The sequence below is a fragment of the Amphiura filiformis genome, chromosome 13 (genome assembly GCF_039555335.1).
Source record: "Amphiura filiformis chromosome 13, Afil_fr2py, whole genome shotgun sequence".
Lineage (NCBI taxonomy): Eukaryota > Metazoa > Echinodermata > Ophiuroidea > Amphilepidida > Amphiuridae > Amphiura > Amphiura filiformis.
The window spans coordinates 59243055-59271052 of NC_092640.1; the positions used below are offsets into that span (position 1 = coordinate 59243055).

General features: G+C 37.9%; 2 protein-coding genes and 1 non-coding gene across 3 annotated transcripts in view; 1 reads left to right on the plus strand and 2 right to left on the minus strand.

Moving 5' to 3' along the window:
- The window catches only part of LOC140168589 (gamma-aminobutyric acid type B receptor subunit 2-like), a 28694-nt gene extending 19491 nt beyond the window's left edge, over window positions 1–9203 (minus strand). The window contains exons 1-8 of the mRNA XM_072191988.1: window positions 8561–9203; window positions 6491–6628; window positions 5272–5442; window positions 4880–4981; window positions 4285–4350; window positions 3174–3371; window positions 1336–1599; window positions 1066–1126 (exon numbers count right to left, since the gene is read on the minus strand). Coding sequence (XP_072048089.1) covers window positions 1066–1126; window positions 1336–1599; window positions 3174–3371; window positions 4285–4350; window positions 4880–4981; window positions 5272–5442; window positions 6491–6628; window positions 8561–9088 — 1528 coding nt within the window. The 5' untranslated portion in view covers window positions 9089–9203. The remainder of the gene's footprint in view (window positions 1–1065; window positions 1127–1335; window positions 1600–3173; window positions 3372–4284; window positions 4351–4879; window positions 4982–5271; window positions 5443–6490; window positions 6629–8560) is intronic.
- Window positions 9204–15708: 6505 nt separating this feature from the next.
- Window positions 15709–24241, minus strand: LOC140167345 (uncharacterized). Its single transcript, XM_072190662.1, has 9 exons — window positions 24165–24241; window positions 23778–23978; window positions 23036–23108; window positions 22027–22079; window positions 21091–21219; window positions 19239–19438; window positions 18313–18390; window positions 17364–17577; window positions 15709–16098 (listed from the first exon to the last, which is right to left on the minus strand). Exons 2-9 carry the CDS (start codon window positions 23950–23952, stop codon window positions 16049–16051), a joined length of 972 nt encoding a protein of 323 aa, XP_072046763.1. The 5' UTR covers window positions 23953–23978; window positions 24165–24241; the 3' UTR covers window positions 15709–16048.
- Trnaa-ugc (transfer RNA alanine (anticodon UGC)) lies at window positions 17683–17755 on the plus strand. Its single transcript has one exon. It is a non-coding gene; the product is annotated as a tRNA-Ala (tRNA).
- Window positions 24242–27998: the final 3757 nt, after the last annotated feature.

The window sequence follows — 27998 nt, forward strand, 5'->3', positions numbered from 1 at the left end:
GTTGTTGTTGTTGTTGTTGTTGGTGGTGGTGGTGGTGGTGGTGGTGGTGTGGTGGTGGTGGTGGTGGTGGTGGTGGTGGTGGTGGTGGTAGTAGTAGTAGTAGTATTAGTAGTGGTGATGGTGGTGGTTGTTGTGGTGGTGGTGGTGTCGTCGTTTGAGGCTACAATTTTGCACCAACGCCTGGTTTGCTGATCAAGCACAAAATGACATCACTTCCAAGGGTATATTTAACCAAGTAGTCATTATCCTAAACGTGTCATGAATGTAGAGCTCAGGCGATTAAACAATGCTTGTGTTTGTCGCCAATGATCTACCGTACTTCATTTAACAGCAATGTAGTAACCCAGCAAACACAAAAACGTTTTAAAAACGTTTTAAACAAGTTATATTTTGGCTTTTGGTTTAGGTAAAAACGTTTTAATAACATTAAAATGACGGGTTATATAAAGGTCATGATAACGTTTTAAAACGTTTTGTATGAAAACACACTACAACAATATTTTTAAATGTTTTCAAAAAATGTTATTGTAAACTATTTTTGCAAACATTTTGCCAAATATTGTGTCAATACTTTAATAACATTATGTTAAAATATTTGAACCCAGCAAACACAGAAATGTTCTTAAAATGGTTTTTTCAAAACCTTTTAATAACGTTTAAATGTCGGGTTATATAAAGGTCATGAAAACGTTTTTAAAACGTTATTGAAAATATTTTGAGCAAACATTTTTCGCAAAATATTTTTCAACCCCAAAATAACATTCTGTTTAGAATGTTTTGTATCAAGTTTTCAAGAATGTTTTTGGAATGTTATTAAAACGTTTTTATACCCTTTAAATAACCCGACATTTAAACGTTTTCTGTAAAACATTTTTGTTTGCTTAACAGTAGATTATCATAAAATGTTTTTTTAAGGTTGTGAAAACGTTTTATACTCTCAATATACCCTTTATATAACCCGACATTTAAACGTTTTCTGACAACCTTTTATAACCTTTTGCGAATGATGTCGAAAACGTTTTGTGTTTGCTGGGAAAGCAATATTTATATATTCATAATGGTTACCTTGAATTTGGCCGATTGAAGTATCTGCCAATCTATCGCCATCTCTGAAAGTAATACGGCCCTGAAAAGAGACACATGAATGAATTAGAAAAAAAAGAGGGATACTATGAGTGTTTGACTGGAGAAGATGCGCAATAAAGGGACAATACTTTGTTTGTTTGTTTGTTTGTTTGTTTGTTTGCTTGCTTGCTTGTTTACTTGCTTGCATGCTTGCTTGCTTGCATGCTTGCTTGCTTTTGCTTCTAACAAATGTTCCAAAATATATCTTACCGACATTCCCTCAAAGTCAGTTTGATTCAAAATATCAATGAATATTTCAAGCATTTCACTATCTTCATAGCTGAAATCTTCCAATCTGCGTTTTTTACCATCGGCAAACACTTTCCCTACGAGTTCTTGGGCACTTTTGTTCAACATTAAGCCAGTGGCCCACGTTGCATCATATCCGTATGGGGCGTAATCATTCCACGTGTAGTTCTCATTCAGTGGTCTTTTCAATCGATCCCGTAGTTTAGATTCCAATTCTTTGGGAGTCTAGAAATGGACAAAATAATAAACCCATCCCAAAAAGAAAGTACCAGTTTGATTTTGGTGCATAGGTCAAAGATAGGGTCTTAAATCAAGACCTACCAAAAGTGTTACAGATACATTTATTCCGTACAGTTTGATACTTCATTTGTCCAAATCGATGCAGAATTGATGACACAATGACCTTTTGAATGCACCTACCCAGGATTTTAAAGTTGCAGTAATTTCTACTGATGTGGTTTTCCTGCTTCTCAAGATTCTTCATAAAGTTCCACCATAACAGATACAGACTAAGACTGTTTGTGTTTTATTGAATACAGATACTCTTTTACTCCTTCTTCAATGTTTTACTCTTCACTCTTCACAGTCAATATCTGGTATGTCCTCCTGCTGCATCAATGACTGTCAGACATCTGCGGCGCATGCTCTCAGTGAAACAATGAATATTTACTAAAATTGAGGTGATTCATTCAAAAGGTCATTTTTGTCATAAATTCTGCATCGATTTAGACAAATGAGGTATCAAATTGTGCGGAATTAATTCATCTATAAAATACGTTTGGTAGGTTATGATTTGACACCCCTTCTTTGACTTATGGACCACAATTAAACTGGATACCTTCTTTTTGGGATGGATTTAGAATATTAGATAGAAAAGCCATCCTTGAATATATCGCACCACTAAACTTAAGTTGCGGCAAAAACATTATTAAGTGTGACTATCCAAACTTAAGCATTATAAACAGAGACGTTGGACGAATTGTGCCTTTGTTTGTTCTTGCTACCCGTCTATCAATTATGTCGTCGGGTGCATTACATAGTGACGGATCTGCACGTTGCGGTAAAATCCAAAGTGACTGATTTTGAGTTTAATAAGTTTGGCAATCTACTACATTATGAGATGTACGATTTTACTACATTTTAACGTTTTGAAAATATCTTTCAAGGGTCTACTTTTAATAGACACATGAACTGCTGAACATTAATGGCAAGTTTATAATCTATGCCCAATACATTTTACCTACTCAATGTTTTCCCGATGCCCATTTTTTGATAAGTTTGCGATCAACATCCGTTAGTATGTAATACACCCTGGGTTTGACATCCGTCAGTATGTAATACACCCGACGATGTAGAACTCTATTATTTTGTATACTTATTGTAAAATAAGTAAACATTATCGAGGAAAATTTCAAGTAATTCTCCCATCCAGACGTTTACGCCAAGTTCCTAGAAATATATTGATGACCTGTTCTGGTTCACTTTCCCGATTCCCCACCCGGGCACAAATTTGGCCAAAAAGAGGTCGAAAATGGCAATTTTACTGGTATTTGATCACAAATGTTTACTTCACCTAGAATTATTAGAGGGCTGAATGGCATACGGGCCCCGCACCCAAATTATTGGGTGGGGAAGGGTCCCTTGCTAGCCCTCACCCCTGATTCCGAAGCATAATGATAATATCTAACAAAATGAAGGCGAAGACGAATACAACCCAGGAATACAACATCATAATAGAAATGCTTCATTCCCGGGCTTCCTTGCTATTCATATTGGCCGTAATTGCAGAATCAACTTACAAATCCTGAAATTGTAGCTCTGTCTTTAGTACCAATATTCAGTTGTTCCGTTGTTAGGATTGTTGTAGACGACACAGCTTCATTCATTTCGTTCACGGTGCAATTGATTTGATCATTTTCGTCTATCCACCATTGTTGACTGTACCAGCCAGGCACTATCCATACGTACTCCGGGGTACAAATTTCCTGTCTGTACGCCTGTTATTTTATTCAAACGATAACATAAATGGTACACTATGTGAACGAAAAATAAAAACAATGGCACACGGAGCGGCTGGTCGCCCGCCCGTGCCATAGCATATAGACCTTTTCCCTCTTTCCCATCATGCACTATTCCAGGGGGTACTTCCGCCTGTCGGGTGTCGCAAAACGCATCATCTCCTCGGTGGTGTACAGAGTTCTGTTCATTACATTCTGGTGCCGTCATCGGCAAAGGGAATCGCATATAATGGCGCCAATGACTCGTACCTTTCCGGGGCAAAAACATCATTTCTATGCGTTATTGACATGGGGTCGTCAGGAAAAAAAGTTACCTGTTATTGAACACGCAGTGATTTTTTTTGTCGGCGTCCGTTTCATTTTTTTTCAGAGATGAAAAAAACCGTAAACAACATCATCTCTTGCACAGATGTTCTACATCGCTCTATAACTGCATCACTCGTGTATTTATTCATTACATAATTAGTAACATCGATGGTCTTTACAAAAATCCATTTATATGGAATCAGTATGCCCATATTAAGACAAAATAATTGCCAAGACCATCGGGTGCACCAGATTTATGAGGTTGATGGACTACGTCATACCCCCCTGGAATAGTGCATGATGGGAAAGAGGGAAAAAGGTCTATAAAATCCAGCAACCCAAACATGTCCAATATTTTGCCCAATAAATTCCCAATACACGAGTAGCTTTGAAACTACCAATAACTCAATTTCATCTAAAATGGACTTCTTCTGGGGTTCTTTCGCCCAGCCATGTTCGCCACTATACCACGTATACCACCTTACCATTCTATATTACTACTAAAAGTGTCCAAACTCCTCGAAAAAGACCATTTTGTACTGCAATATGATGACACACACAGTAAACTTTAAGAGTCAACACCTACCTCACAAAATATCTTTCTAGCCACGTCGACGTACATGTACACATAAATGATCTTGCCATCTTTTTTCTGTAAGAGCAATTTTGTGCAGAAAAGTATAATATGGGATAACCTGTAAGCTAAGTTTATAACATGTAGAGTGATAGCGCCCTCTGTAGTTATGAAGTTTAGGTAGTTTTTTTGATACCACATAATATATAAACTATTAATTTAATACGTCTAGATGGCTAATAAGTTATGAAGAAGGTTGATGAGGCTACGGCCCAAAGAAACGAATGAAAATGAAATTTATGAACATCTGGTTTCTATTTTAAAAACCAATTTCACTGGTGACCCCGTTCGTATCACAGGAGCTTATAAAATTTGTTGTTTTAATCAACCAGACAATTCTGGTGGAACATAAATTTGGTCAAAAATATTCCATTCTTTTATTTTACAGTTTTCGATCAGAGCAGGCACTGACCCACTAAAGACATAACGGGTCGTAGAACTGGCGTCCACCCAGCTGAAGACCGTTTTTGGTCGCAACGTCGGTGATTCCAAAACAAAAACGTGACTTTTCAGGTTGACCAGATTTTAATTATTATTGCTATCTTACCTTGATATTTGCCACTTGTATTTCAGGATTTGAAGCTACAGTCTCAGATGTTACAATTGTAAAGTTTGAGTCTATAACCCTGGATATTAATTCTTCAACAGCCTACAATGTGAAATATATAATCACAAAATAAGAGTAAAACATTTTGGTTCGAAACAATATTTGTTAGATAATTTTTGGTATTTAAAGCAAACTATAACATTTAACCCCCGACAATTATCATAATCGATTGAGCATGTTGAGTATATGTTTAATAAACGGTTAATGTACTATAGGTTAAATGTGTAGATGCTTTCTCCATCAAGATCGTCAATTCAATTTTGTTGTAACAAAGATCATAATTTTCATATGAGATGACAATTACATTTTTTTAAAGAAAAGTGCAAACCTACCAGAGCAAATGTTACATCACCATGCACTAGTGTTGCTAGCCTCGTCCACCCAAATTGCCGCATTAAGCCAATGATAGCTGGGTTGGATGATGTACCAATGCTACAAGTCCGATAAAAATATGGATAGCTGTTCTTATCGGAGAGTTTTGGTGCTTCGGCAGAATAAGACATCTAGAGTGGATGGAATATCATAGGTCTATATGTGTTAAAATCGGGTATTTAAGTGATCGAAATGGGTCATTTTAATAACAAAAGGTCACATGCTAATTTGAGTGTCACTTCTAGTTTTGATATTTTTTGCGTTCGTTTCGTAATCCCTGCAATCGAACGGCCGTAAGAAGACGATTACCGAGGGCACGGTGGCTCAGTGGCTACGGCCTTGGACTCATAATCTGAGAGCTTGCTCGACGTGCGTGGGTTCGATTCCCCGTCCCACCACCGTGTTGCGCCCTTGGGCAAGGCGCTTTGTCTCGCTTGCCTCACCCCACCCAGGTGCAATGGGAAGCTGTTAGGGGTAGTCACAGTCGTTGTACTGATGGACCCTGCGCCACTTGTAGGCTGCAAACGTGGTTCCGACATATTCTAATGACGGCGGAATAAACGTAAAGCGCTTTGAGGCTGTTTACGGCATAAAGCGCTATATAAATATCTACATTTATTTATTTTTATTTTACTCATCTCACTATTCATCGCCAAAAGCTATAACACAGGCAGTACAAAAGACCACTTGGGACTCTCTCTTCAAAAATAAATAAATAAATAAATAAATAAAGAAAGAAATAAATAAATAAATAAATAAATAAATAAATAAATAAATAAATAATTAAATAAATAATTAAATAAATAAATAAATAAATAAATAAATAAAGCACAGTGATATATAGTGCGCTATGCACAGCAGGTATAAACCTTATTAACAATTCACAGACGCAACTCTAAATAGGCGTAGAACCCTAGTAAGCCTATATCTGAAATAACTGTCGCAGCCCGGATCATCTCCCCGAGTTATTAAAGTATGGGTAGTTTAGACAAAAGTAACTCTAGTTTCTATTCCATTTGAATTTCAAGTTTAGCTCATCATCCAATGAGAACAATCAGCGAATGCACCGTGGCGCGAACTCGCGTCACCAATTAATGTAGCGACTTGCAAATTGAGCTAGACTCAAGACACATCCCTACCACGTAGATATTATTAATTAATATCAAACTTTGATCTTACCGTTATCAGATTCCAGAATTGTGCACTCCCGGCAATGACTTCAGCAGAAGTCGAACATGCAGGTCCTATTTGTACTACCTTTGTAGGTTTTTTAAATACTTGGTCGATAAACATACGGTTGCCAATGTTGGAGTAACACTTTAACATAAATGAGAATAAAATATATATAAATGTTTTGTGTTACTAAAGAATGCTATAGGTTTATTACCGTTCCGCCATATTTCTTATTTTGTTCCACCACTGAGTGAAACTATGATTGGGTGAAATATATGCATTAGTTTCTTTCATATTTAAAGCAACAATGTGTGATTTGCATAAAGAATAGATTCCTATTGTTTTCACTGATCAAATTTGAGGGCATCGCTGTGAAGCAAATCATACATTATGGCTTTAAGGGGGTACTACACCCCTGTCCAATTTTGTGCCTATTTTTGCATTTTTCTCAAAAATCATAGCGTATTGGTGCAGTATACAAGGACTAAAACTACTGCACTGGAAATTTTATTTCGGCACAGACGACAGTTGTGGAGTTACAGTAAAAAATGAGGGAAAACCAATATTTGATCAATAAATCAATAACTACTTGTCTTGAGTTGCTGAATTTTCAGTGCAGTAGTTGTAGTCCTTGCCCCTATAATATACATATCTTACTCGTCACCAATGCGCTATAATTTTTGAGAAAAATGCAAAAATATGCACAAAATTGGACAGGGGTGTAGTACCCCCTTAACCAACTCGCATGTTTCAGCGATTTTAAATTTTCACGATTTCCAATTTTGCGAGATTTATATAAGGTTCAATGATATCGCACGCATGCAGCCATTTTTTCAGGTGAATACACTTGGACAAGCATGGCGAGTATACGAACAGATAATATTACCTTTTCCTATTGTCATATATTGTTAGCTCACCTGTAATGGGTTTGAGCACTCTATAATTCCAAAGATAGTCACTTGTAAAGTAAACTTGTGTATATTGTTCCAGTATGCAGAACTTGCTTGATTTATTGCAAGGTCAATACCACTTGAAAGCGATACCAAAGCATATTTTATTTGTTGTCTGAGATATTTGCACACTACTGTACAGCATAATTTACATTTTTAATTAGTTGACAGTCTGGAGAAAATTACTTTAAGTGTGCTGCAATAAAAGCAATAATAATATTTTGATAAATAATATTATTACTAATAATAAAATAACTTAATAAAGCGCTTTTAAAAAACAGTAATATGTGATATGCATAAAGAAACGATTCCTATTTACATGTTAGTTTTCGCTGATCACATTATCCCCCTTTAACATGTTTAATTTCGAGCCACACCAGCGCCTACAATGCCTGTATTAGTTCGCCGATCGTATTACATGTATTATTGAGCGGAGCTTCACACAGCTGGGACGTTTAAATCAGACGTAAGACGAATAGCGATATGCACACTGTTTATACGCACTCATATGCACGAGCCGTGTTAGCCATCATTCGATCCGTGAACTCGTAATAAAACCGGAGATATCCAGATTTAATATAAAAACTAAAATGTTACTATAATTAAAGCACTTCAGGCTTAAGGTTCGTTCATACTACCACCGCATTTGCGATGCGTTGCTTTGCGATGCCGATATATCGATTACTTTTGCCGCAACTCAACGCAACTCGTCGCATTTCCAGGTTAAAATGTATTTAACTTTATTGCGATATCGCAATGCAGTAGATGCGGTGCGACAACGCACCGCATCGCAAAGCAACGCATCGCAAATGCGGTGGTAGTATGAACGAACCTTTAGTCTTTCACGTGTGATTTTAGTACACCATTGGGCATTACAATCATACAAAAAGTAGAAATACAAGGAAAAATTGAGGGCTCCTCTGTGGAGCAGATCACATTATTATTATGGCTTTAAACAAATGATTTAACGGATTTTATGTATAAACAAACAAAATGTTATTACTTATGCCATGATATAAATGCTGCTATGATACCAACAATTCGATTTCCGTAATTTATAACATCAATCATGCATAATATACTTTCATTTGGGTCACATTAAAAAGGGTAATTAACAGAACATTACCTGTGTATTATTCCACACCATTTTCAGTTCATATTCTGCTAGGATATCTGTTCTATTATTGATATGCTCTAATCCCATTTTCACTGCAGGAAGTACACCACTAGCATCCCATAGGGGGTCACTTAAGCTGAAGAGTCCACCAAGGTAAAGAGGAATCTTGCCACCTCTATTACTGTCGTTGTACCCTGACGAGGTGGTATGTGGTTCCTGTGATATCAGAAAGTCACTACTCGTGGTGTCACTAGATGCTGTAGTGTATGTATCCTTGCTAACTCCAGTGGTATCTTTAAACCCTGACGGGGTGGTCAGTGGTTCTCGAGATACCAGAAAGTCACCACTCGTGGTGTCACTAAATGATGTAGTGAATGTTGTCAAATGCTCCGCGGTCGCTTCTGTAAAACTTTGTGTTGACGAAATGACATTATCCGTGGTCGCTACTGAAACACTTTGTGTTGAAATGGCATAGGTTCTTATGGATACAGCTAACCATATTATTGTACGTAATCCACTCCACGTTATCCATGCCATGATTTAACCAGATAAGCTGTGTCAAACATGGAAGATTCCAGCGGAATATTTAAATTGGTGTCTACATGTAAAGTTGTACGTTTTTAACACGACTGTCATTTTACTTAAGAATCACCGTAAGCTGACTACTAAGTGACTACTCATGCTTAAAATGCCAGAGGTCAAAGGGTTTTGACTACAAACATGACAAAGGCTATGCCGACGTGAACCTGAAAGGATAATAGGTTCCAAATCCGGGAAATGTTATTCTGATGTACGTGTTAATATTTTTGTTTGATACTAAATAGATACAATAGAAAAGAAAAGAAATTCTGGAGGACATATTGATTTTTGAAGACCAAAGCATGGAGCCATCTTAACATATTTGGTATGATTTTAAAGAGAATAAATTTCAAATTGGGAATACCTCAGAAAGTTATTTTGTCTACTTTATGTTCATTTTGTGAGAGCATGTCATTGTGAGTTAAGGCTTTCTGGTTCTCAACCCCCATATGTGACCGTACAGCTCGAATGAGCCGTAAATTCCCTTAATTGTATTTTGAGTTACAGTGTAAAATGTGTACGAAGGTCGTATGCATTGGTAACTTAAGCTGGCGCGACATCTGTCTCATTTTGATAGTCACAACCCCATAATCCTATTATTGAAAAGGATAATAAGCTTCTACCTTAGATGGCAATAGAATTTTTAATAGCTCTGGTCTTTGTTTGCTTTGGCTAAATCCTGTTCAAGTGGTGGGTTACCAGGCATTGTATTTTGTATAGGTATGTATAACCAACAATTAACAATGAGAGAACTTTCTTGAACCTCGTTGACTTGATATGACCGCCAATCACGACTGTTTGATATTTATTGCCAGCAATGTGGAAAAAGAGACACACTGAGCGAAAAAAAGCTACCATTTTGTTGAAGGAGCAAAGTTCAACAAACCATAACCCCGCTACTGGATATCGTTTGAAGTCAAATAATATACCATTTTAAAGCTTATGATGTATATTTTCTAAAATACGAAATAAAACAATTTTGACCAGGGAGGAATTTACGGCTCATTCGCCGTGACAGGTCACATATATGGATCGGATATCAATCACGTGTGCACGGTGACGTGACTGGTGCATGGGTGCTGCATGTATAGGCGTCATAAACATGTTTGTTTGTTTGTTTGTTTGTTTGTTTGTTTGTTTGAGACAGAGGCGATTATGATGGAGATGATTTCACTATGAATTAGTTTCTTTCCCCGAAAAGCACAACCCATACCTCTCACTTAGACTACCTCTACCCTTCTTCTTCTTTCTGGATACTCTCCAACATTCCACAAGGAATCACACGAAGAGAGGGTGTGAGTGCGCAATGCTGTGCTGCTATTTATTCTCTGATATTATTTATTGTGTCTTGGTTCTTGAATAATTCTAAAGTGCTTGATTTGAATTGATTAGTTCCTTCAATTGAGTGGAGATCAGGTGGAAGTGAATTCCAATCAACGACGGTGCGAGGCACAAATGAGCTCTTGAAACAGTTGGTTCTTGCGTGGTACGGTATGAAAGTGTTGGTACTAGTAGAGCGTCTTGTGTAGCGGCTGGCCGGGCGCAGGTAGTCCGACACTGGTAGGGTCAGGTGACCCCCTATGGCTTTATGTAGTACGTTGACCCTAGCGATCTTTCTCCTTGCTCTTAACATGTCCCTGTCAAGATATCTTATCAGACCAGATACACTAGTGGTTTGCTGGTAATCATTGCAAACCATGCGGGCCGCTCTTTTCTGGATTTTACCAATCTCATGTATGTGTTCATTTGTAAAAGGGTCCCACACACTAGCGCAATATTCCACAGTTGGTCTGACAAGAGCAGTGTGTGCAGTTGCTTTAGTTTCCTTATTACAAGAACTCAGGGTTCTCTTTATGAAACCAAGTGTTTTGTTTGCAGAGGCAGTAATTTTTGATCTGTGTGTGTCCCATTTGAGGTCTTGAGATATTTCCACTCCAAGATATGAGTGAGAAGTTGTTTCTTCAAGAATCGAATTGCCCAAACTATATTTTGTCATGATTGGTGACCTAGAGCCAGTAATTCTACGGAGAAAGCATTTCTGGGCATTAAAATTCATGAGCCACTTGCTTTCTCATTCAGATAACCTGTCAAGATCATCCTGAACTGATTTAGCATCATTTGCATTTTTATGTTTCTATATAACACACAATCGTCTGCAAATAACTTGACGGAGGACGTAATGTTCTCCGGCAGGTCATTTATATAGACTAAAAATAGCAGCGGGCCGAGCACTGTACCCTGGGGTACCCCAGACTGGACTTTCGTCCACTGGGAGTGCTTGCCCGCTACTACAACACGTTGTGACAAAAAGCGGAAATCCACTTGTACACTGATCCGGTAATACCATAATGTTGAAGTTTAGGCATGAGTCTATGTGAGGGACGGTGTCAAACGCCTTCGAGAAGTCAAGGACTAAAAGATCAGATTGAAGGCGTTTGTCAAATGATGTAAAAAGGTCATGCATGATCTGAATGAGCTGAGACTCACACGAGTGACCCCGTCTAAACCCATGTTGGTATTGAGTGAGTATGTTGTTTGAGTCTAGATATTTCATGATTTCTGAATATAAGACATGTTCTAAAAGCTTGCAGCACACACATGTTAAGGAGACCGGTCTGTAGTTTTCAGCACGTGTTCGGTCACCTTTTTTGTAATAATGGAGATATGTTGGCTTTGTGCCAATCTTCTGGCAAAAAGCCAGTATTCAAAGAAGCCTGAAAGATTTTTGTAAGTACAGGTGCCAGTTTATGAGAAGCCTCCTTCAGAATACGGGGGGATATTTCATCAACCCCAGCGGCTTTGTTTGGCTTTAACCCCTTAAGTAACTTCTTAATCCCTGGTGTATGTATGACAAGTTCTCCTGTATGAATACTGATAAAAACTGGTCGTTTAGGATCTCAGCCTTGAGAATATTTTCGGATACCAACACTCCAGCTGATTTAACAGTTGTGATGCCCGAAGAGTCCTTTTTTATTTATTTTTTTTTAAGGACCAGAATTGCTTCTTACTCTCTAGGCAGAATTCCCTGATGTATTTTCTGTAGGAAAATCTGGTGAATTTATGAGTCTCTTTCCTCAAGTTACTGAAATTCGCCCAATCCTGATCACTACCAGTTTTCTTGGCCTTAATAGACTCTCTGTTTTTACGATGGTGTCTAGCTCTTCATTCCTTATTGATGGATTAATCCAGGTTTCTGTACCGATGATAATATCGGGTTTGTGTGTGTCGATACCAACGGCTAAATCAGCAACTTTGTTCTTTAAACTGCCAAAGTTGATTACCATGACCTTCAACGGTCTAGTATGTTTGACATTGTTTTCCTTTTTGTCAGTTTTGTTTACATTCATGGTTGGCTTGGGAGACTTTCTTGGCGACGAGGAAGCCATAGGTGGACTTAGGGGACTCTCATCGCTACTCAATGTTTCAAGACTAGCATAATTTGGAAAGGTCCAAGGACCATTGAGAAAACATGGAGGTGCTGATGTTTGGAACCCCACAATTACAACATATCCATGATATGTTGGACCCTCCTAGGCCTTGATAGATGAGGGAATTCATGTTCATGCAGCTTGCATGATACCACCCGTCACATTCATCACAATGCACGGCACGCTAATTGCATGTGCACGGATCTTTGCAAATGTTACAGGGAAATCTGGAACCACTGGATTGGTCCGCTAGGGGTCCAGGGTTTAATTCGCAATCTCCAGATTGCATCAAGAGCAACAAAGTCAAGTAAACCACGGCGTGCTTACTAGGGTGTTCAATACGCACTCTGCGTTGTTTTGAGAGAACAAACATTATGGGCAAGCACCTGTATTTAGCCTCATAAGAGACGTGCATGTATGGTTTGAGGCCAATTTTGGTGGACACCTCGGCCACACTGCATATCAAATAGTGGAAAATGTAAATTAGCTCATACGAGTCCATGTGAATTGAGGTTTGATATATAGACAAATTTTCCATACACCTGCATGTGTCTATCAATCATAATAAAAATTGGTGGTACTTCAGCCGCACAGGGAGACAAGCCGGTCCTGCCGCATTGCACAGGTATGTTGTACTCATCATATGAACCAATGGTAGCTACATAAACATTATTATGCCCTGGTGTGCGAACACGATCATAACTACCAGTGGCATAATTTGGATCATATGCATGTATTTCAACACAGAGAGTACAACAAACACTGACAACCGCAGTCACCGAAACGTCGTGCCTGAAAAAATCGGGTTCAAGATAACTCACCGTCAGTTCCAGACAAGGGCTAACATCTGGAAATGTGAACAAATCAGCTATTTGGTGATATTTATTGGCTCATACGAGTCCATAAGATTTAACATATCAAGAAAAGACAGTCTTTTCTTACACCTGTATGAGTCCATTACAGTATAATTTGGGGGTAACTCAAATACGTAGAATGACGAGACAGGTCTGAAGTATTGTCCAGGCATATTGTACCCTCACCTACATTAACTCCTCTTCCACTCTCCTCCTCTCCCCAGTGCCTCCTTCTCCTCTCCCCTCTCCCCCATGGGCGTACACTAGGTGGGACAGCACCCCCCCCACCACCACCAACAACAACAAAAAGGGGGAGATGAGAGAAGAGAAAGGTATAAAAGGAGAAAAAGAGAAGAGAAAAGTCTTTTCCAGTATATAAATAGTAAATAATGGTCTACGAATGGCTTCAATAGGGGCCTTTATTTTCACACATTTCCAAAACATAATATTTAACCTAAATTTGACACAATAATAGTGTTAAAAATGTCCACCAAATGGCTTTAATTGGGCCTTCATTCTAAGGGGAAACATCCTCCTCGGACACGCCTGCGAAATTTAAAGCTTCTTTTGTATACTTTGATCAGGTGACTTCAAACCAAGAGATTCTGCGGTCGCCCGATTATGTAACAAATTGAAATGAAAACCGAAACTGATTTCTACAACTTGTAAGTTTCTAACAAAGGGTGCAGACAAAGGTGCCAGTAGTAACGTCAGTCAAGAGTTAAGGTAGGATAATAGGAAACCACGTGACCAAAAACCAAAATCTTCCTAAGCTCATAACTTGAAACGAGGCAGTGTTGATCTTAACTCGGTGTGCAGCACCTTTCTCAGGTTTTAGTGTAATCTTTTGTAGCAATTGGCTCTAAAGAAAGTGTCGCGGTTTGAATTATTTGTTTTCCTGCCTTTACGATAAGCACTTTGCGCTTTGTAAGAAACATCATACAGTCATCATGATAACAGTAAGATGTTATATGCCATGCCACAGCCACTTTCCTTTGATTTTGAAGTGTAATCTAAATGCTTCACAGTACTTTCGTTTCACGGATATTTTCTTTTTCTCAGGCAAAGTACAAAACGAGAATAAAATGAACTATCTATCAAATAAAATTCCTTATACTTAATAATTAACAAGTAATAAAAGGTTGTAGAAGTGTAGCTGAAACTGTAAAAATAACATAAGCTATAATTATATTCTGAAGTGCAATCTAAATGCTTAACAGTACTTCGTTTCACGGGTGTTTTCGTTTTTCAAGCAAAGTACAAAGCCAGAATAGGAAGAACTTAATGTTGAAGACTATTATAAAGACAGCAAAGAGAAAAAAAAAATCTTTCTGTAACAGACCTATTGGATTTTTATAAAGAAGGTGATAAATAATTTGGATTTTTTTTTTTAATTGGCGATATAATATAAATTTTATGTCAAATTATTCAAATTTGATATTTTTAAATTTTGATATTTACAATCCTCGAAGTAAACTTGATAAATCTAGTAGCTGGGATGAAAATCTGACGATCAATTGAACATTTTGACCTTTCATATTGAAGATATACATTTGTATCCCCTAAATTTTGTGGTGTTTGGGGGGACAAATTATATCTTCAATACGAAAGGTCAAAATTGTCATATGGTGGACGGCTTTTCATCCCAGCTCCATACAATTTAATTACATATCATTAGATTTATACAATTTTCTTTAATACGAAAGGTCAAAATTGTCATATGATGGACGGCTTTTCATCCCAGCTCCATACAATTTAATTACATATCATTAGATTTATACAATTTTCTTTAATACGAAAGATCAAAATTGTCATATGATGGACGGCTTTTCATCCCAGCTCCATACAATTTAAGTACATATCATTAGATTTATACAATTTTCTTCGCGAACTGTTAAATTTCAAAAACACATCGCTATCCGAGCCCTTAACTGGTACAATTCTTTTGCTGTCTGTATACGCCGTAGAAGTGACGTAGTTAATCGGATTAACTACCATAGCAATAGATGAATACAATTTTGGCTATATCGCCCCGCACTACAACGTTCATGCGGTACCGATGCATTGAACCATGATGTCAAAGAAATGCTAATCACTTGCACCTGTAAGATTAGTCTCTTTGAAAGGAGCGGTATTGTATTCAATCTATTATATGATTGATGACAGGTGATGAGTGCAACCTGCTGCAGTGCAGCGCGGTATATTCAAAAATTGTATTCATCTATTGATATGGTAGTTAATCCGATTATGATGTCACTTCTGCGGCGTATATTATAGCTGCCACTATCACATCATTTGGCAGCCAACAATAACGATGCCGGTATGCCTACTCCATAACAGCTTCCCATGTTAATACAACTGGGTGAAGTGGACAAGTGGAAAAAGTGTATCACCGAACGGGGTTCGAACCCACAACCTCGCGGTCATGAGTCGATCGTCATAACTATTAGGCAACCGCGCTTTTAATGTACTAACTCAGAAGATATATTCTTGAACACTAAAAATGTGTGCAAACTTGAATACGTTCCACTGAAAATCTCGGAATATTATTTCATAGTTAATATTAATCTATAGTTTCAAAGTTCTGTAATTGTTGTTATTGTCCTCATGCTTAGTGCTTGTGTAATTTGTCTGAACTAATCAATTCCAACGCAAACTGAGGGACCAGGTCCTCTGGAGACGTGACCTGTTAAACAACGTAAACAAAACAAAACGAGGAATGTTATAAACAATAGATTTTAAACTTCCATTTGTTTCTTATACTCGACTACATTATAATCATTCCCGTGTAAATTAACTTTACACACGACTATCAAAAGTATTGGTATAAGAGCACCCAAAAACACTCTCAACCCACCCCATAGAAACACTACACACATATACCCACATCCATATATATCCACACGCCCAACCCCTACAAAAACACCCCCACCCCCACCTCTACTATCCTTTGTACTGTTTTTGGGTGAACCTCTTCATACATTCATATACACCCCGACCGCTACTGACCACCCTCTATTGTTATGCTTAGTCGTGCTTTAAGACTTCTTACATGCAAAAGCTGTCTATTTAATTGTTATTTGTATATTGTTCAATAATATATCATATACCCTGCTGGGGTCGAAAGAGATCTTAATAAAAAAAACTGTCTAAACTGTCTAGTCGATCGATACATGTTCTGAGATACACCTTTTTTCTTTGAAATTTTGTCGGTCAAATAAAAAACAACAATTGTAATTTTTTCAGTAATGTCAAATAAAACCAGAGTGCTTTTAATCAACTTTTTAGCGTTTCAAGTTAATATAGTTCGCCAAAGATAGATTTTTTTCCTAACTCTATAAGGCACATCGTACGGTCTATATATTATAGTTTCCGTTTTGATTTCATCGTTTTTCACTTCCGACTCCCACTCAGTATTTTATTTAAGTGAAAAATGGTGCAATCAAAATGAAAATTGTGACAAACTGTGATATATAGTCCCGAATGATGTGCTGCAGAAAGTTGGGAAATATATTTCACTAGCGAACTATATTACTTTGAAATGCTAAAAGTTTGATTCCCACAAAGGCTCAAGGGCAAAATTCACGCCTGTCAAATCGAAAATCGTACACTAGAAGACAACATTTAACGCCTAAATTTAAAACAAAAATATATAGTATCAAGCATTGTGTTTTCTTCTGATCTTTACTGAAAAAATGAAAATTATTGCTTTTCATTTGGCCGAGAAAATTACTTTTAAAGCGTAAAGGTGTAGCTCACAATTTTGTTCATTTCAACACCTAATTCGATCTGTTCCAGAGCCTAATTAATGATTGAGTGAGCCTTGTATAACAATAGCCAGCGAGTGACTAACGTTCTGAGTGTATAATATAGTAGATACCATCATTTTCAAAATTACTTTGACAAAATGCAACAGTCTATTTACACAAACAAGATAATTCAATATATTACCATGTTCGTCATCCAAATCATTGCAAATATATTTCCATTGTGAAGTCGCGGTAAGGGTAGCAAATGCAGGGTTCCACCAGTCAATCAGTCTGCTATCTTTACGGGTCATCACAGAGAATCCGGCTTTCACGCATGTCAAAATATCATCTGACACTATTTGGAAATCCGGATTTTGATTTAAATAAACTAATTTGGCGTCAAATATAGCATCAACCTGCATGATAGATTTATCAGTAAGAAAAAGTTTTTAATTGTTTGTACTGTTTACCCTGACTGCTCATATCTATAAAGTACCAGACTTGAGTCCTGTTCAGGGACAGTCTGTGTAGCTCAGTGGTTAAAGCGCTCGCCCTGCAAGCGAGAGGTCTGGGGTTCAAGGCCCAGCACAGGCAGGTATGTCCTAAGTTTTTCTCTGGTTTATCTGCTTGTGCATGTTATCTTTATTTATGGCAATAGTTGCGATGAGACCGATAAAAACCAAACTGTACACCAAAAAAAACCGCAACGATTTATCTCATCTTCTTCATGGCAGCACCATAGCACCTCACAATTGTTATTCTAGTCACCTCGTATGGCTCACTGCGAGGAATCCCAATTTGCACGCTTCAGTGAATCTCTATGCCATCATTTTATCATGTCATCCATTGTTATATCTCCATAGCCTTGGGGAGTATCATCAAGCACTTGACCACATTTTATGTTTGATTTTGAGATATAGCCAAGCAAAGGCAATATATTTCCTTTTGTTTCCTGCTGTTTTGGGAACTCTTTAGTTGGTCATATTTTTGGAAATAGTTGTTCAATTTCAATGGGATTTTCTGCAAATCCAGCTTTGTAAATGCTTTTTACTATCCTATAAGAAACTGAAATATTGCTGAATATATTGTATAATAAGGAATCATAATGGTGACATTATTATTATATTATTATCAATGACGTGCATTTTTACCTCGTTGTTTCTCAGACCTTGTTGAGCTGCAGGGCGAGTGAGATAATGGACGATTTGGCCGGAGGACAGTTTGTTTCCCTGCAAAATTAATGAAAATGAAGAAACGTACATTGCATGAATTGAATCCAATGTATAAATTGGAGTATTTTAAGAACGCTCCATTGAACGTCACTTGCTAGATAAAAAGGCTAAATATCAGAGGCACTAGTTTAATATCGAAACAGCCCTCACTACTCCAAACACAACAATATTGACTTGTGAGTACGGGTCCCTGGTTTAATTGACACGTACCACCATATTATCATTTATTTCTTATCACGTGTGTGGAAGCTGAGGATGCTCGTACACAACGCTTCCTATTATGTGCAAACAGATCCATAAATCCATAACGCTAATGTCTAATCACATATGGCTGGGAAAGCATCGCCTTCAGGTACAAGCTTGTGCGCATGACCTGCCACCACGAAATGAGCGTAAAGGCGCAAGTTGGTAAGTGCGACTTTACGCTTACCTCTCAAACATCAGTCAGTGGCTGTGACTTAGCTTTAATTGGTTTCTGCATATTGTCTATCACACGGCAGACGGCAGCAACCGCGTGGTCGCAGAAGACGGTTGTCGAAGTGCGGGTATGTAGCGCGTTCTATAACAATACGCGAAAGAGATCGCAGTACAGTACTCGCAACTAAAACTTAATTTTTGCTAAATAAAACAGGGTTTAGTTGTTAAAATAACATTTAACTGACTAAGAATGTGAATAAAGGATAGGATAGCAAATGCGCCGGTATCCACTACAATAAAATATTGGACCTGCCTATCGTCTATCACACACAGGATAATAAAAACAAAAATTCATATCCTTTATCCTGTAAGTCTGCCACACTGGGTAACTCATATAGAAAAAGGCTAGGAATGTATTACATTCTTACCGTGACAACGTTAGACCTGGCTAGACAATGCTCATCATTGACAAATCCATCAATGAAACCGATTTTGGACCCTGCCAAATCTTGCCATGTAAAGTTTCCTGGATTTCCCTGTAATGTAATCAGTGCTGCTGCTGGAAGGCTGTCTGTGTAGGGATCGCTGAATCGGAATGTGCGTGGTCTATCGTAAGAATGCACCCAACCTAAGAGAATCAAATAAATTTGGTAAAGGTGTGTGACCGGACTGACATCTTCATCCCCTACTTTACACCATCAATATGGTGATTTTGACATCTGACATCGCACGCTATCCGAGTCCAATTTCAGGCCTAAGATCAGCTTCCTTTAGATGGTATATGCGGTATTCTCATTCCCTGTGGCGGTTAGCATCCATATTTGGATACAATGTTTGTAATTTCCAAACCGCTGGAGTAATTTTAACGAAAGGTTTTCATTGAACTTTACACACATACCAATTTGAAAGGGTTTAGGATTTGAAATGGGGTATTTGAGATATTTTATATTAGTAGGTAGGTACCAACTGCCATAAAGTCATCTCTAAAGTGAAGAAAGTTTTGCCATTTTTTTAATGGTGAGGTAGTATCTATCTCCTTTTGGGACGTCCCTGATCTTCTGCCCTCTTAAGTAAATACGTATTATCTGTATTGTGGATTTACATTATTGACAGATGTTTTTCCTTGAGATCAATAAAAGTAAAAATACAGTGTTTGCAGTGTTATTACTTGACTATACTGCATTTTAGGGGACAAGGGGCATAGCAATACGGGCTCTGACTAATAGTCGGAGAGTTGCGGATTCGAACGTGGCGGTTTTACTATCGTATTGTGCTCTTAGATAAAACTTTACACGTGGCATATTGCAGCCATGTCTACAGTAGAATTCACCACGACATTTGCAGGACTTAAACCCCATTAAAAGCTATTAAACCAAGATAACACTCATTGAAAACAGCTCAAATATGTTAAATCAGATCTTCTCTGGGTCAATCCACACTACACATGTTTCTGTTTTACCTGTGCGGTATTGCAATGAGCTTGTATTATAGTTTCAGTTGGGTAACCGATTATAAAGCAAACGAAAAGTAACAATACTCTGTGGGCCTTTGTTTACGAAATGAGACAATAGTGTGCATATTGTTAACCAGCATTCTTGAAAATGAGAAACATAATGGTTGTAGACTTAACACGGTTTAGAAATATTTGGGATAACTTGCTGATGCCCAGGGGGCGGCGCTACATCGTAACATCCTATGACGTCATTCTGTCAATCATATGACGTCATCAGTGAGAGATATCCCGATTGTAGACAAGATATCAACACAGCATCACCATCTGCTGAAGACGCTAGTCGAACTAGTGAAAACGTTCCAGGTGAGCGAAAAATAGTGTAGTGTTGAAGTTAAAACTTTAATTCGGTTTAGAAATAATTTCTTCATATTTTTGGTGTTATTTGTCGTTTACATATCCTTCCTAAAACACCAAAGTGCGAATATTTCCAAACACCTAAATTAGCTACAAATTTAGGACATGTTACAAAACTATATTTTCTAGAATTTCAGAGAATACTTTAATACGTTAACTAGGCAATGGCCTATACTTCTAACATACACTATTTGTAGAGGTCACGCGTCAATGGTGAGAGCACTGTGTATTGTATATAGGAAAACGGACAGTAACTGCAGTATGGTGGGGAAAAATACAGACATCTTTAATACCTTTTCCTGCATTTTACTTCGGGAGAAAGTTGATTCAGAATACCTCTCAAGTCAGAAGGCAGTATCGGCTTTATTATTTGTTCGCATATATTGTGTTTTTACTTGGGGTGGATGACTTACCTACACATCCATCATAGTATCCACTTAATAAGCCCTTCCCTCCCTGGGCTCTGGTACCCGACACGGCGTCCCAACATCTCTGCGATGAGTCGTAGACTATTTGGCAATTCTTGTTGGCAATTTGGCATACTAAAATATAAAAAAAAACCAATTACATCGTTATTGAATGGATGCATACACACCCCATACACACCCCAGGGCAGTGATTTATTATGTGCTACCCACAGGCATTAAACCACAAGCCTCAGCACACTTTACAGGAATTCACTAACCACTGTGGTCTAAGACACAGCACCTTTCAGAAACATTCAGAGACTTTCAACTAAAAAGCGCACACCCTATACAAACAATAAGCCATCACAGCCGGGATCAGCTCCTCGAGATCTCGTATGGGTAATCGATGCAATAAGCAGTTAGGCCTTGCCATTCCCCAAGGGAATTTCTTTCAAGAGAACAATCAGGGAACTGGCACTCACACCACAAACAGTGTGTACAATTCAGCCAAAAAGCAACTAGTACGCAGGACCGGCTGCTCCGGGAGGCTGCTATTAAATATATCCTGTCCGGCCTGAATTTAACTCTGAACTTGACAATATATTTTTTGTGTAACTTCGGTTTTGATGTATCGGTGCTCGTTTGCTGTCTTAGTGTCTAGTAATCAGTGGTCACAATTTCCAAAATGAGCAAAATTGCAAAATCGTTCAGCTGATCCGTTACCAAAATGATTTCACTTGGATGTATCAACAATGAACACAGACAGCTCCACTTGAATTTCATAGACTCTGTGAAAGATTTCAAACTGTATCTTCCACAGAGGGAGGTTGAGTTTCAAAAAAGAGTTGGCTAATATGCTGATTCTATTTGAAATTAATACTCCTCTTGCCGAAGAACTTTCCAAAATCTTCAACAGGGGAGTGATAACTAAGGATTACTTACCAGCATTTGCCATATCAGCGTTGAATCCCCTAAGCTCACCAGTAGCGTCATCTCTGCCAAGGTAAAAAGTGTAACTCATCGTCAATAATGTTTTTACAAGTTAAATTTAGCAGCAATTAATTTCAACGGTTTAAATAATAATTTGTAGTTCTAATAAATGTAAAAATAATGATGCCAGTGTAAAAATGATGCCTTTACCTCTTGTATGTTCTAACCATCAGATTCCTTGGTATGTTCTAATAAACTTTTGTAATGCTGCATGGTCAGTCATATCATGTCTACTTCAAGTTAGTAGTGGCAAGCTTTTAAAAACCTTCGCCAATACTGTTGAAATGAAAGTCGTATTCTAGAAGGCAGCCCTTTCATGGAAATAAGAGTCATAGATCGAGGTTGCACACTGTTTACAGATTTTCGAAGTTGCGTGCATTTCATAGGGCACCTGACTTTTTTGAAGCTGCGAAAAAAGGCATAATTTTTACATTGGACTATTCGACTCTACAGAAGTACTCTAGGTAGGGGTACCCACATGTATGAGGCATATTGCCCCAAAGTTGCGCAAAACAAAGAAGCTTTACGCGTGTTTCAGTGGGATATTTTGGTGTTGTGCGTTGTTTCCCGATTCTGCGACAGATTGCCGAAGTTACATGCCTTTCACATATTGCGAATTTTACTATTTTTAGAAATTGCCAAAGTTTCACGATTGGAGAGATTGCCGATGTTTCACGGCTTTTAAAGGGCGGTGGTACACATGTATAAATACTATATTTGGCAAAAATAAAAACATGGGGAGGTTCTGTATATAGAATCTTTTCATATTGTTTACCCGATTGAGAGCAGACACTCGATCCCGTCTGAAGATATAGATATTCTTTTGGAATAGTATATGTGTTACAAAAGCGTCACTTTGTATACCTCTACATGCTAATAAGGACATTAAAAATTATAAATACACACAAATAAAATTAATCCATTAATTTTTCTCACTACCTTGAATAAGAATTTTACTCACATATATCCAAGACGGAAACCTCTCTCATGTAAAGCCAACTGCCATATTTTGTCTTCATCATTACCATCATTGCCTAAAAGCATTGAAAGCTTTGTTTAAAGATTATAGCTATTATATTGTAAAGTAAAGTAACGCAGCTGTTATAAATAACTAATAATTGTTTCCACAATATTTCTGCATAGAATGAAGGATGATGTATTTACGCGCATTTTGATACCCCATTTGTCAAATGTTGATCAATATTAACAACACTGTACTAGAAAAATGCCCGAATTTAAAAGTTGCAGTTTATAGCGATCAATGGTTATTACGCAAGCATTATGGCATGTAAAACCCTCCATTATCTTCGCGTTGACTTCAGATCAATACAAATAGCTGCGACTTTTAATTTCGGGTATTTCTCTTTAAAAACATTGCTGTGTTGTTAATATTGAACGCAATTGGACAAATGGGGTATCAAAATGCGCGTAAATAAATCATCCTTCTTTCTATGTTGAAATATTGTGAACATAGTTCTGACGCTTATATGCGTATTTATAACAGCTGCGTTACTCTTTGTGCAGTCTTTAGATAGTGGAATCATAATAAAAGTGGCCGTCGGTGACTAAAGAAAGAATAGACACCTCTATTTTCTCCCGTAAAGAATGCCTATTGTATCAAGTTCAGCCAATGTACGTACTAAATTTATATACCTGCAGCAGTAAAATTCTAACCCGCTACTATACATGTAGTATAAATATACCTGTCCCAGTCCTAGAAGACTGTCCGGAATACGGCGTCAAAATGCTGATATTGGAGGTCCCAGACTGACTTACAGCAACTGCTGACAATATTAGCGCAATTACTGCTGCAACTAAGGAAATAACTACAGCACAAACAAGTACTATGCTGTGTTGACCACTGTTGTATGCCATCATTTGTAATATTCACGTCGGATTATTATCTGAAAAAATACATTTAAAACGAAATCCAGAAATTAAGTAGTAATGTGAACTAAGGTCCATAATGGGCTAAACCATTTAAACTAAGTCCACATGCTCCTTGTGGAAGATTTTGGAAATATCCTTTGCAGGAGGAGTATAGATTGCAAAAGGAATTAGCACCTTAACCAACTCTATTTGAAACTCACCATCTACCTGGTGAAGATTTCGATTGAATCTTTCTCAGAGGGTGAATGGAATTCAAATAGAACTGCCTAATTTGTTCTCTTCCATTTGAAATTCATACTCCCCATGTGGAAGATATGTCTAACATCTTTCACAGGGTAGTATGGATTTACACATTACCAATTTAGTGCCCGTCTGCGTCGCGTAAATACACCTTCAACTTCCACACCGTAACTGTATTACATGTTCATTGGTGCGCTAAACGAAGGTCATATATTGAGGTTCACTAAATTTCTTTTCAAAGGTTCAGTTTAATTGATAATTGAACTACCAATAGCTACCAGAAAGTTTGTTCTGAGAGCATGCACTAAATTAGAGAGGCGTCACTCTGATCGCAAAACTGGACAGTGAAATACCTTCAATATGATCATGAGCCATGTATGAGCTGACGACATGAATAAAAACGTTTTTTCTGGAAGCTCTAAATACGTATCTTTCTTATCACACCACACACATGACCCTACCTCTACACGCCAGGGGCGTAGTAAGCGGGGGGGGGGGGGGGGGACGAAGTCCATGGGCCCGGGAGTTCCGGGTCCCCGAGCACAAAAGCGAAAATTAAATAAGGGCTGATAATGGAGAGCACGGTCGGATTTACCATTGGGCCAGATGGGCCCAGGTCCAGGGCCATTTGGGGCCCTAAAATTGCCGTATGCGTCTTTCTTTTAACCCCAATATCAGCATGTTTTTTGGCCAAAATTGTAAAATGTCCGCGCTTCGCGCGCATTCAGATGGCAAAATTCATGTTGATCTGGGGCTAAAATAGTCTGAAATTGAATTTTTTCCGCGTGCTTTGCGCGCAAATGTCCTAGTAAATATGTTAGTCCCCCTCTATATTATACGTAAACCAAAACTTGGCCACTGACTTGAGTGCACATGCCTTCCTCGGCACGTGAGTTCGGGGCCGCCAAATTGGGGCCTGGCCCAGGGCCCCCATACGGTAAATCCCGCCCTGGTTAAAAGGGAATCTGATGCTCTTGCTACGCCCCTGCTACACGCACACCCCCATTCTGGTATGTATTTAGCGTTAGCTTTGGATATTTAATTATTTTCTTATAACCTGTAATGGGTTTGAGCACTCTAAATTCCAAAGTTAGTCACTTGTAAAGTATACTTGTTATAATTATTTTCTTATATATTTAAACCAGAATAAGTGTTAGTAAACCTGTGATATAAATAAGTCACTTGCCCATGGTAAACAATAACTCGCCTATTCATTTTATTCATAACCCGAGAACGGTCGCTTTAATAGAAATCACAACCACATGTCGTGTACCGTAACGGTCAGTAACTCACAATATTGTTACACAAAGATACACAATTAACACACTGTTCTGTTATGTAGCTAAATTGGGGAAAGCAGAGCGAGGTACCGGATTGGGAGTCCCAAGGGATGAGGGAATGGACGGGAACGGGAATGACTATCACGAAATTAACCAGATGAAACAGAAATTAAGTTTAAGAATTTATTATGAATTTACATCATCAGACAAACTGATCAAAATACAAGATGTGTGTTAATAATAAGTCTTACCAGAGTTACATCGCATCATAATAAGTATAATTGAATATGATTCACGTGCAAGACATGATGACAATATAATCGCCATCATGTGGACCAATCTAAATCTAAACAAAGTCTTTATCAAAGCACAAACAAAACATCGCTTCAGTTAGTGCAATTGATGCACGGATATAAAAACGTTCATTTGACGAATGGTTATCATGGCTTACTGCACTATGATCAATATTCACTTATCGAATGAATTATCGTCACAACAGTTTTATAATTCAAAAACAGCGATTCAGTCTGCCGCCTGGACAACCAATTCTTTAGAAATGCTTAGTCGCGCTAAAAGTCGATCGATACATGTAAAAATCAGCACAATTCAGAGATACACCTTTTTGCTATGAAATTAATTTTCTCGGTCAAATATAAAGCAATATTTTTTTTCTTCAGTAATGTCAGTTAAAAACTTGGTGCTTGGATATACATTTTTTTAAAATCCTGGTGTTAAAATTAAGCATCAAATTGTGTCTTTTAGTGTGATATTTTTGATTTTATAGGCCTTGAATTCGCCTGCGAGCTTTTTACGGAATTCATGTTTTAGTGTCTCAAACTAACATAGTTTGCTAAAGAAAGATATTTCCCACCTCTGTAAAGCACATCGTGTGGGTCTATATGTTATAGTTTTGTCAGAATTTCCGTTTTGTTTTACCCTTTTTCCATTCAGTCTCCGAAAATGTCAAACTAAGTAAAAGTAGGCAATGGTGAGTACTTTTATCTCGAGAGCAACCAGCTGAAATGGTCGATATTTCCTTTGTTGTTATCCAGGTCAATTTTTCATTGAAAGCCAATTGCCCGACCAGCGATTAAATCCCCAATTGGGTGTTCTGGTTAAACATGATCAGTAGGAGCGCTATAGGTCTGGGAATTTCTTTGCTATATTGAAGTTCTGGCAACACTATAGCCATGCCGGTATTCCTATTAAACCCAGGGATATCGATCCACAATGCTAGTACTAGCCTTTAGATTTCACGTGTTGATTTAGAAATTGTTTCAGCCGATGGTGAAATCAAAACGGAAATTCTGACAAAACTATGATATATAGCTCACGGTGATGTGCTTTAGAAAGTTGGGGAAAATCCTTCATTAGCGAACTATATTACTTTGAAAAGCTAAAAGGTTGATCCAAGAAAAAGCTCGCAGGCCGAGCTGAAGCCTATAAAAATCGAATATCTTACACTAAATGACTGAATTTCAGGCCTAAGTTTAACACCAGGATTTAAAAAAAATCAGTATCAAGCATTATAGTTTTTCCAGCCATTACTGAAAAATGAAAATTATTGCTTTTCATTTGGCTGAGAAAAAAATTTTACACTGAAAAGGTGTAACTCAAAATTTTGCTCATTTCAACACCAATTTCGATCGTTTGTATTGCCTCATTAAATGACTGAGTGAGCCTTGCAGAACAAAAGAATCCGTTGTGCAGGTAGCTGACTGGATTTATTTTTAACAACCGTAAGATTGGACAATGCTTTTGAAGATAGAATCGCTTGGAATAATAATGCCCTCCGCGCTGTCAGTTGATTCCGTTAATTACAATAAGACACCTTTTATTTTCCATAATTCACAACAAATCTCACAAGTATATAACTAAATTTAACAAAACAAACAAAAACAATAACTAGCAAACGAATCGTGGAGGGGATGACAAGAATGCCAGCAAGGCCAGGGCAGTCACCGCATTTCACGAAGAAATGTTAAAAGTAAAAACTAAACAAACAAATAAAACGAGAAACGCCATGCTCAAGAATTAATAATATTTTGAAATCAGGTCATATTTTGGCATCATGTCCTTATGGTTCTCTGTTTTAGGGACAGCGGGGGGGGGGGTATTCCGTAATTATACCAAATAACAATTCAAGTTATGATTGGGTTACAACAGGTTATGACAATAATGTTTCTCATAATTATCATCAAGTCTTGTTCTTGATCCGTTTCACTCTTGAAAGTTCCAGGTAAGCAGGACCGGATTTACCTTTCTGGGGATCCTGGACCAGGTCAAAATTTGAAGACCCTCAACTCACCGTATCTTGTATCTGTAGGTATACTATACACCACTCCCAATGCTGGAGCCAGGCGTATAGGGTAGTGTGCGCATACGTACGGAGTGAAAAAGTTAGTCTTGGCGAAGGTGCTGAAGCACGGCTTCCTTGAAACTTGTTGGCTCTGTTTATCTGCGTAATAGAATACGGCAAATTGTTCCAGTCTTTGACTGTTTTTGGCAATACTT

Bases quoted from the DNA above. Each gene is read 5' to 3' on its own strand.
- LOC140167345 (XM_072190662.1), bottom strand. From the start codon at position 23,952: ATGATGGCATACAACAGTGGTCAACACAGCATAGTACTTGTTTGTGCT. The intron at 21,220-22,026 runs GTAAGTAATCCT...TTTATATTTTAG, and splicing joins CGCTGATATGGCAAATGCTG to TATGCCAAATTGCCAACAAG. The intron at 19,439-21,090 runs GTAAGTCATCCA...TGATTCTCTTAG, and splicing joins ATACTATGATGGATGTGTAG to GTTGGGTGCATTCTTACGAT.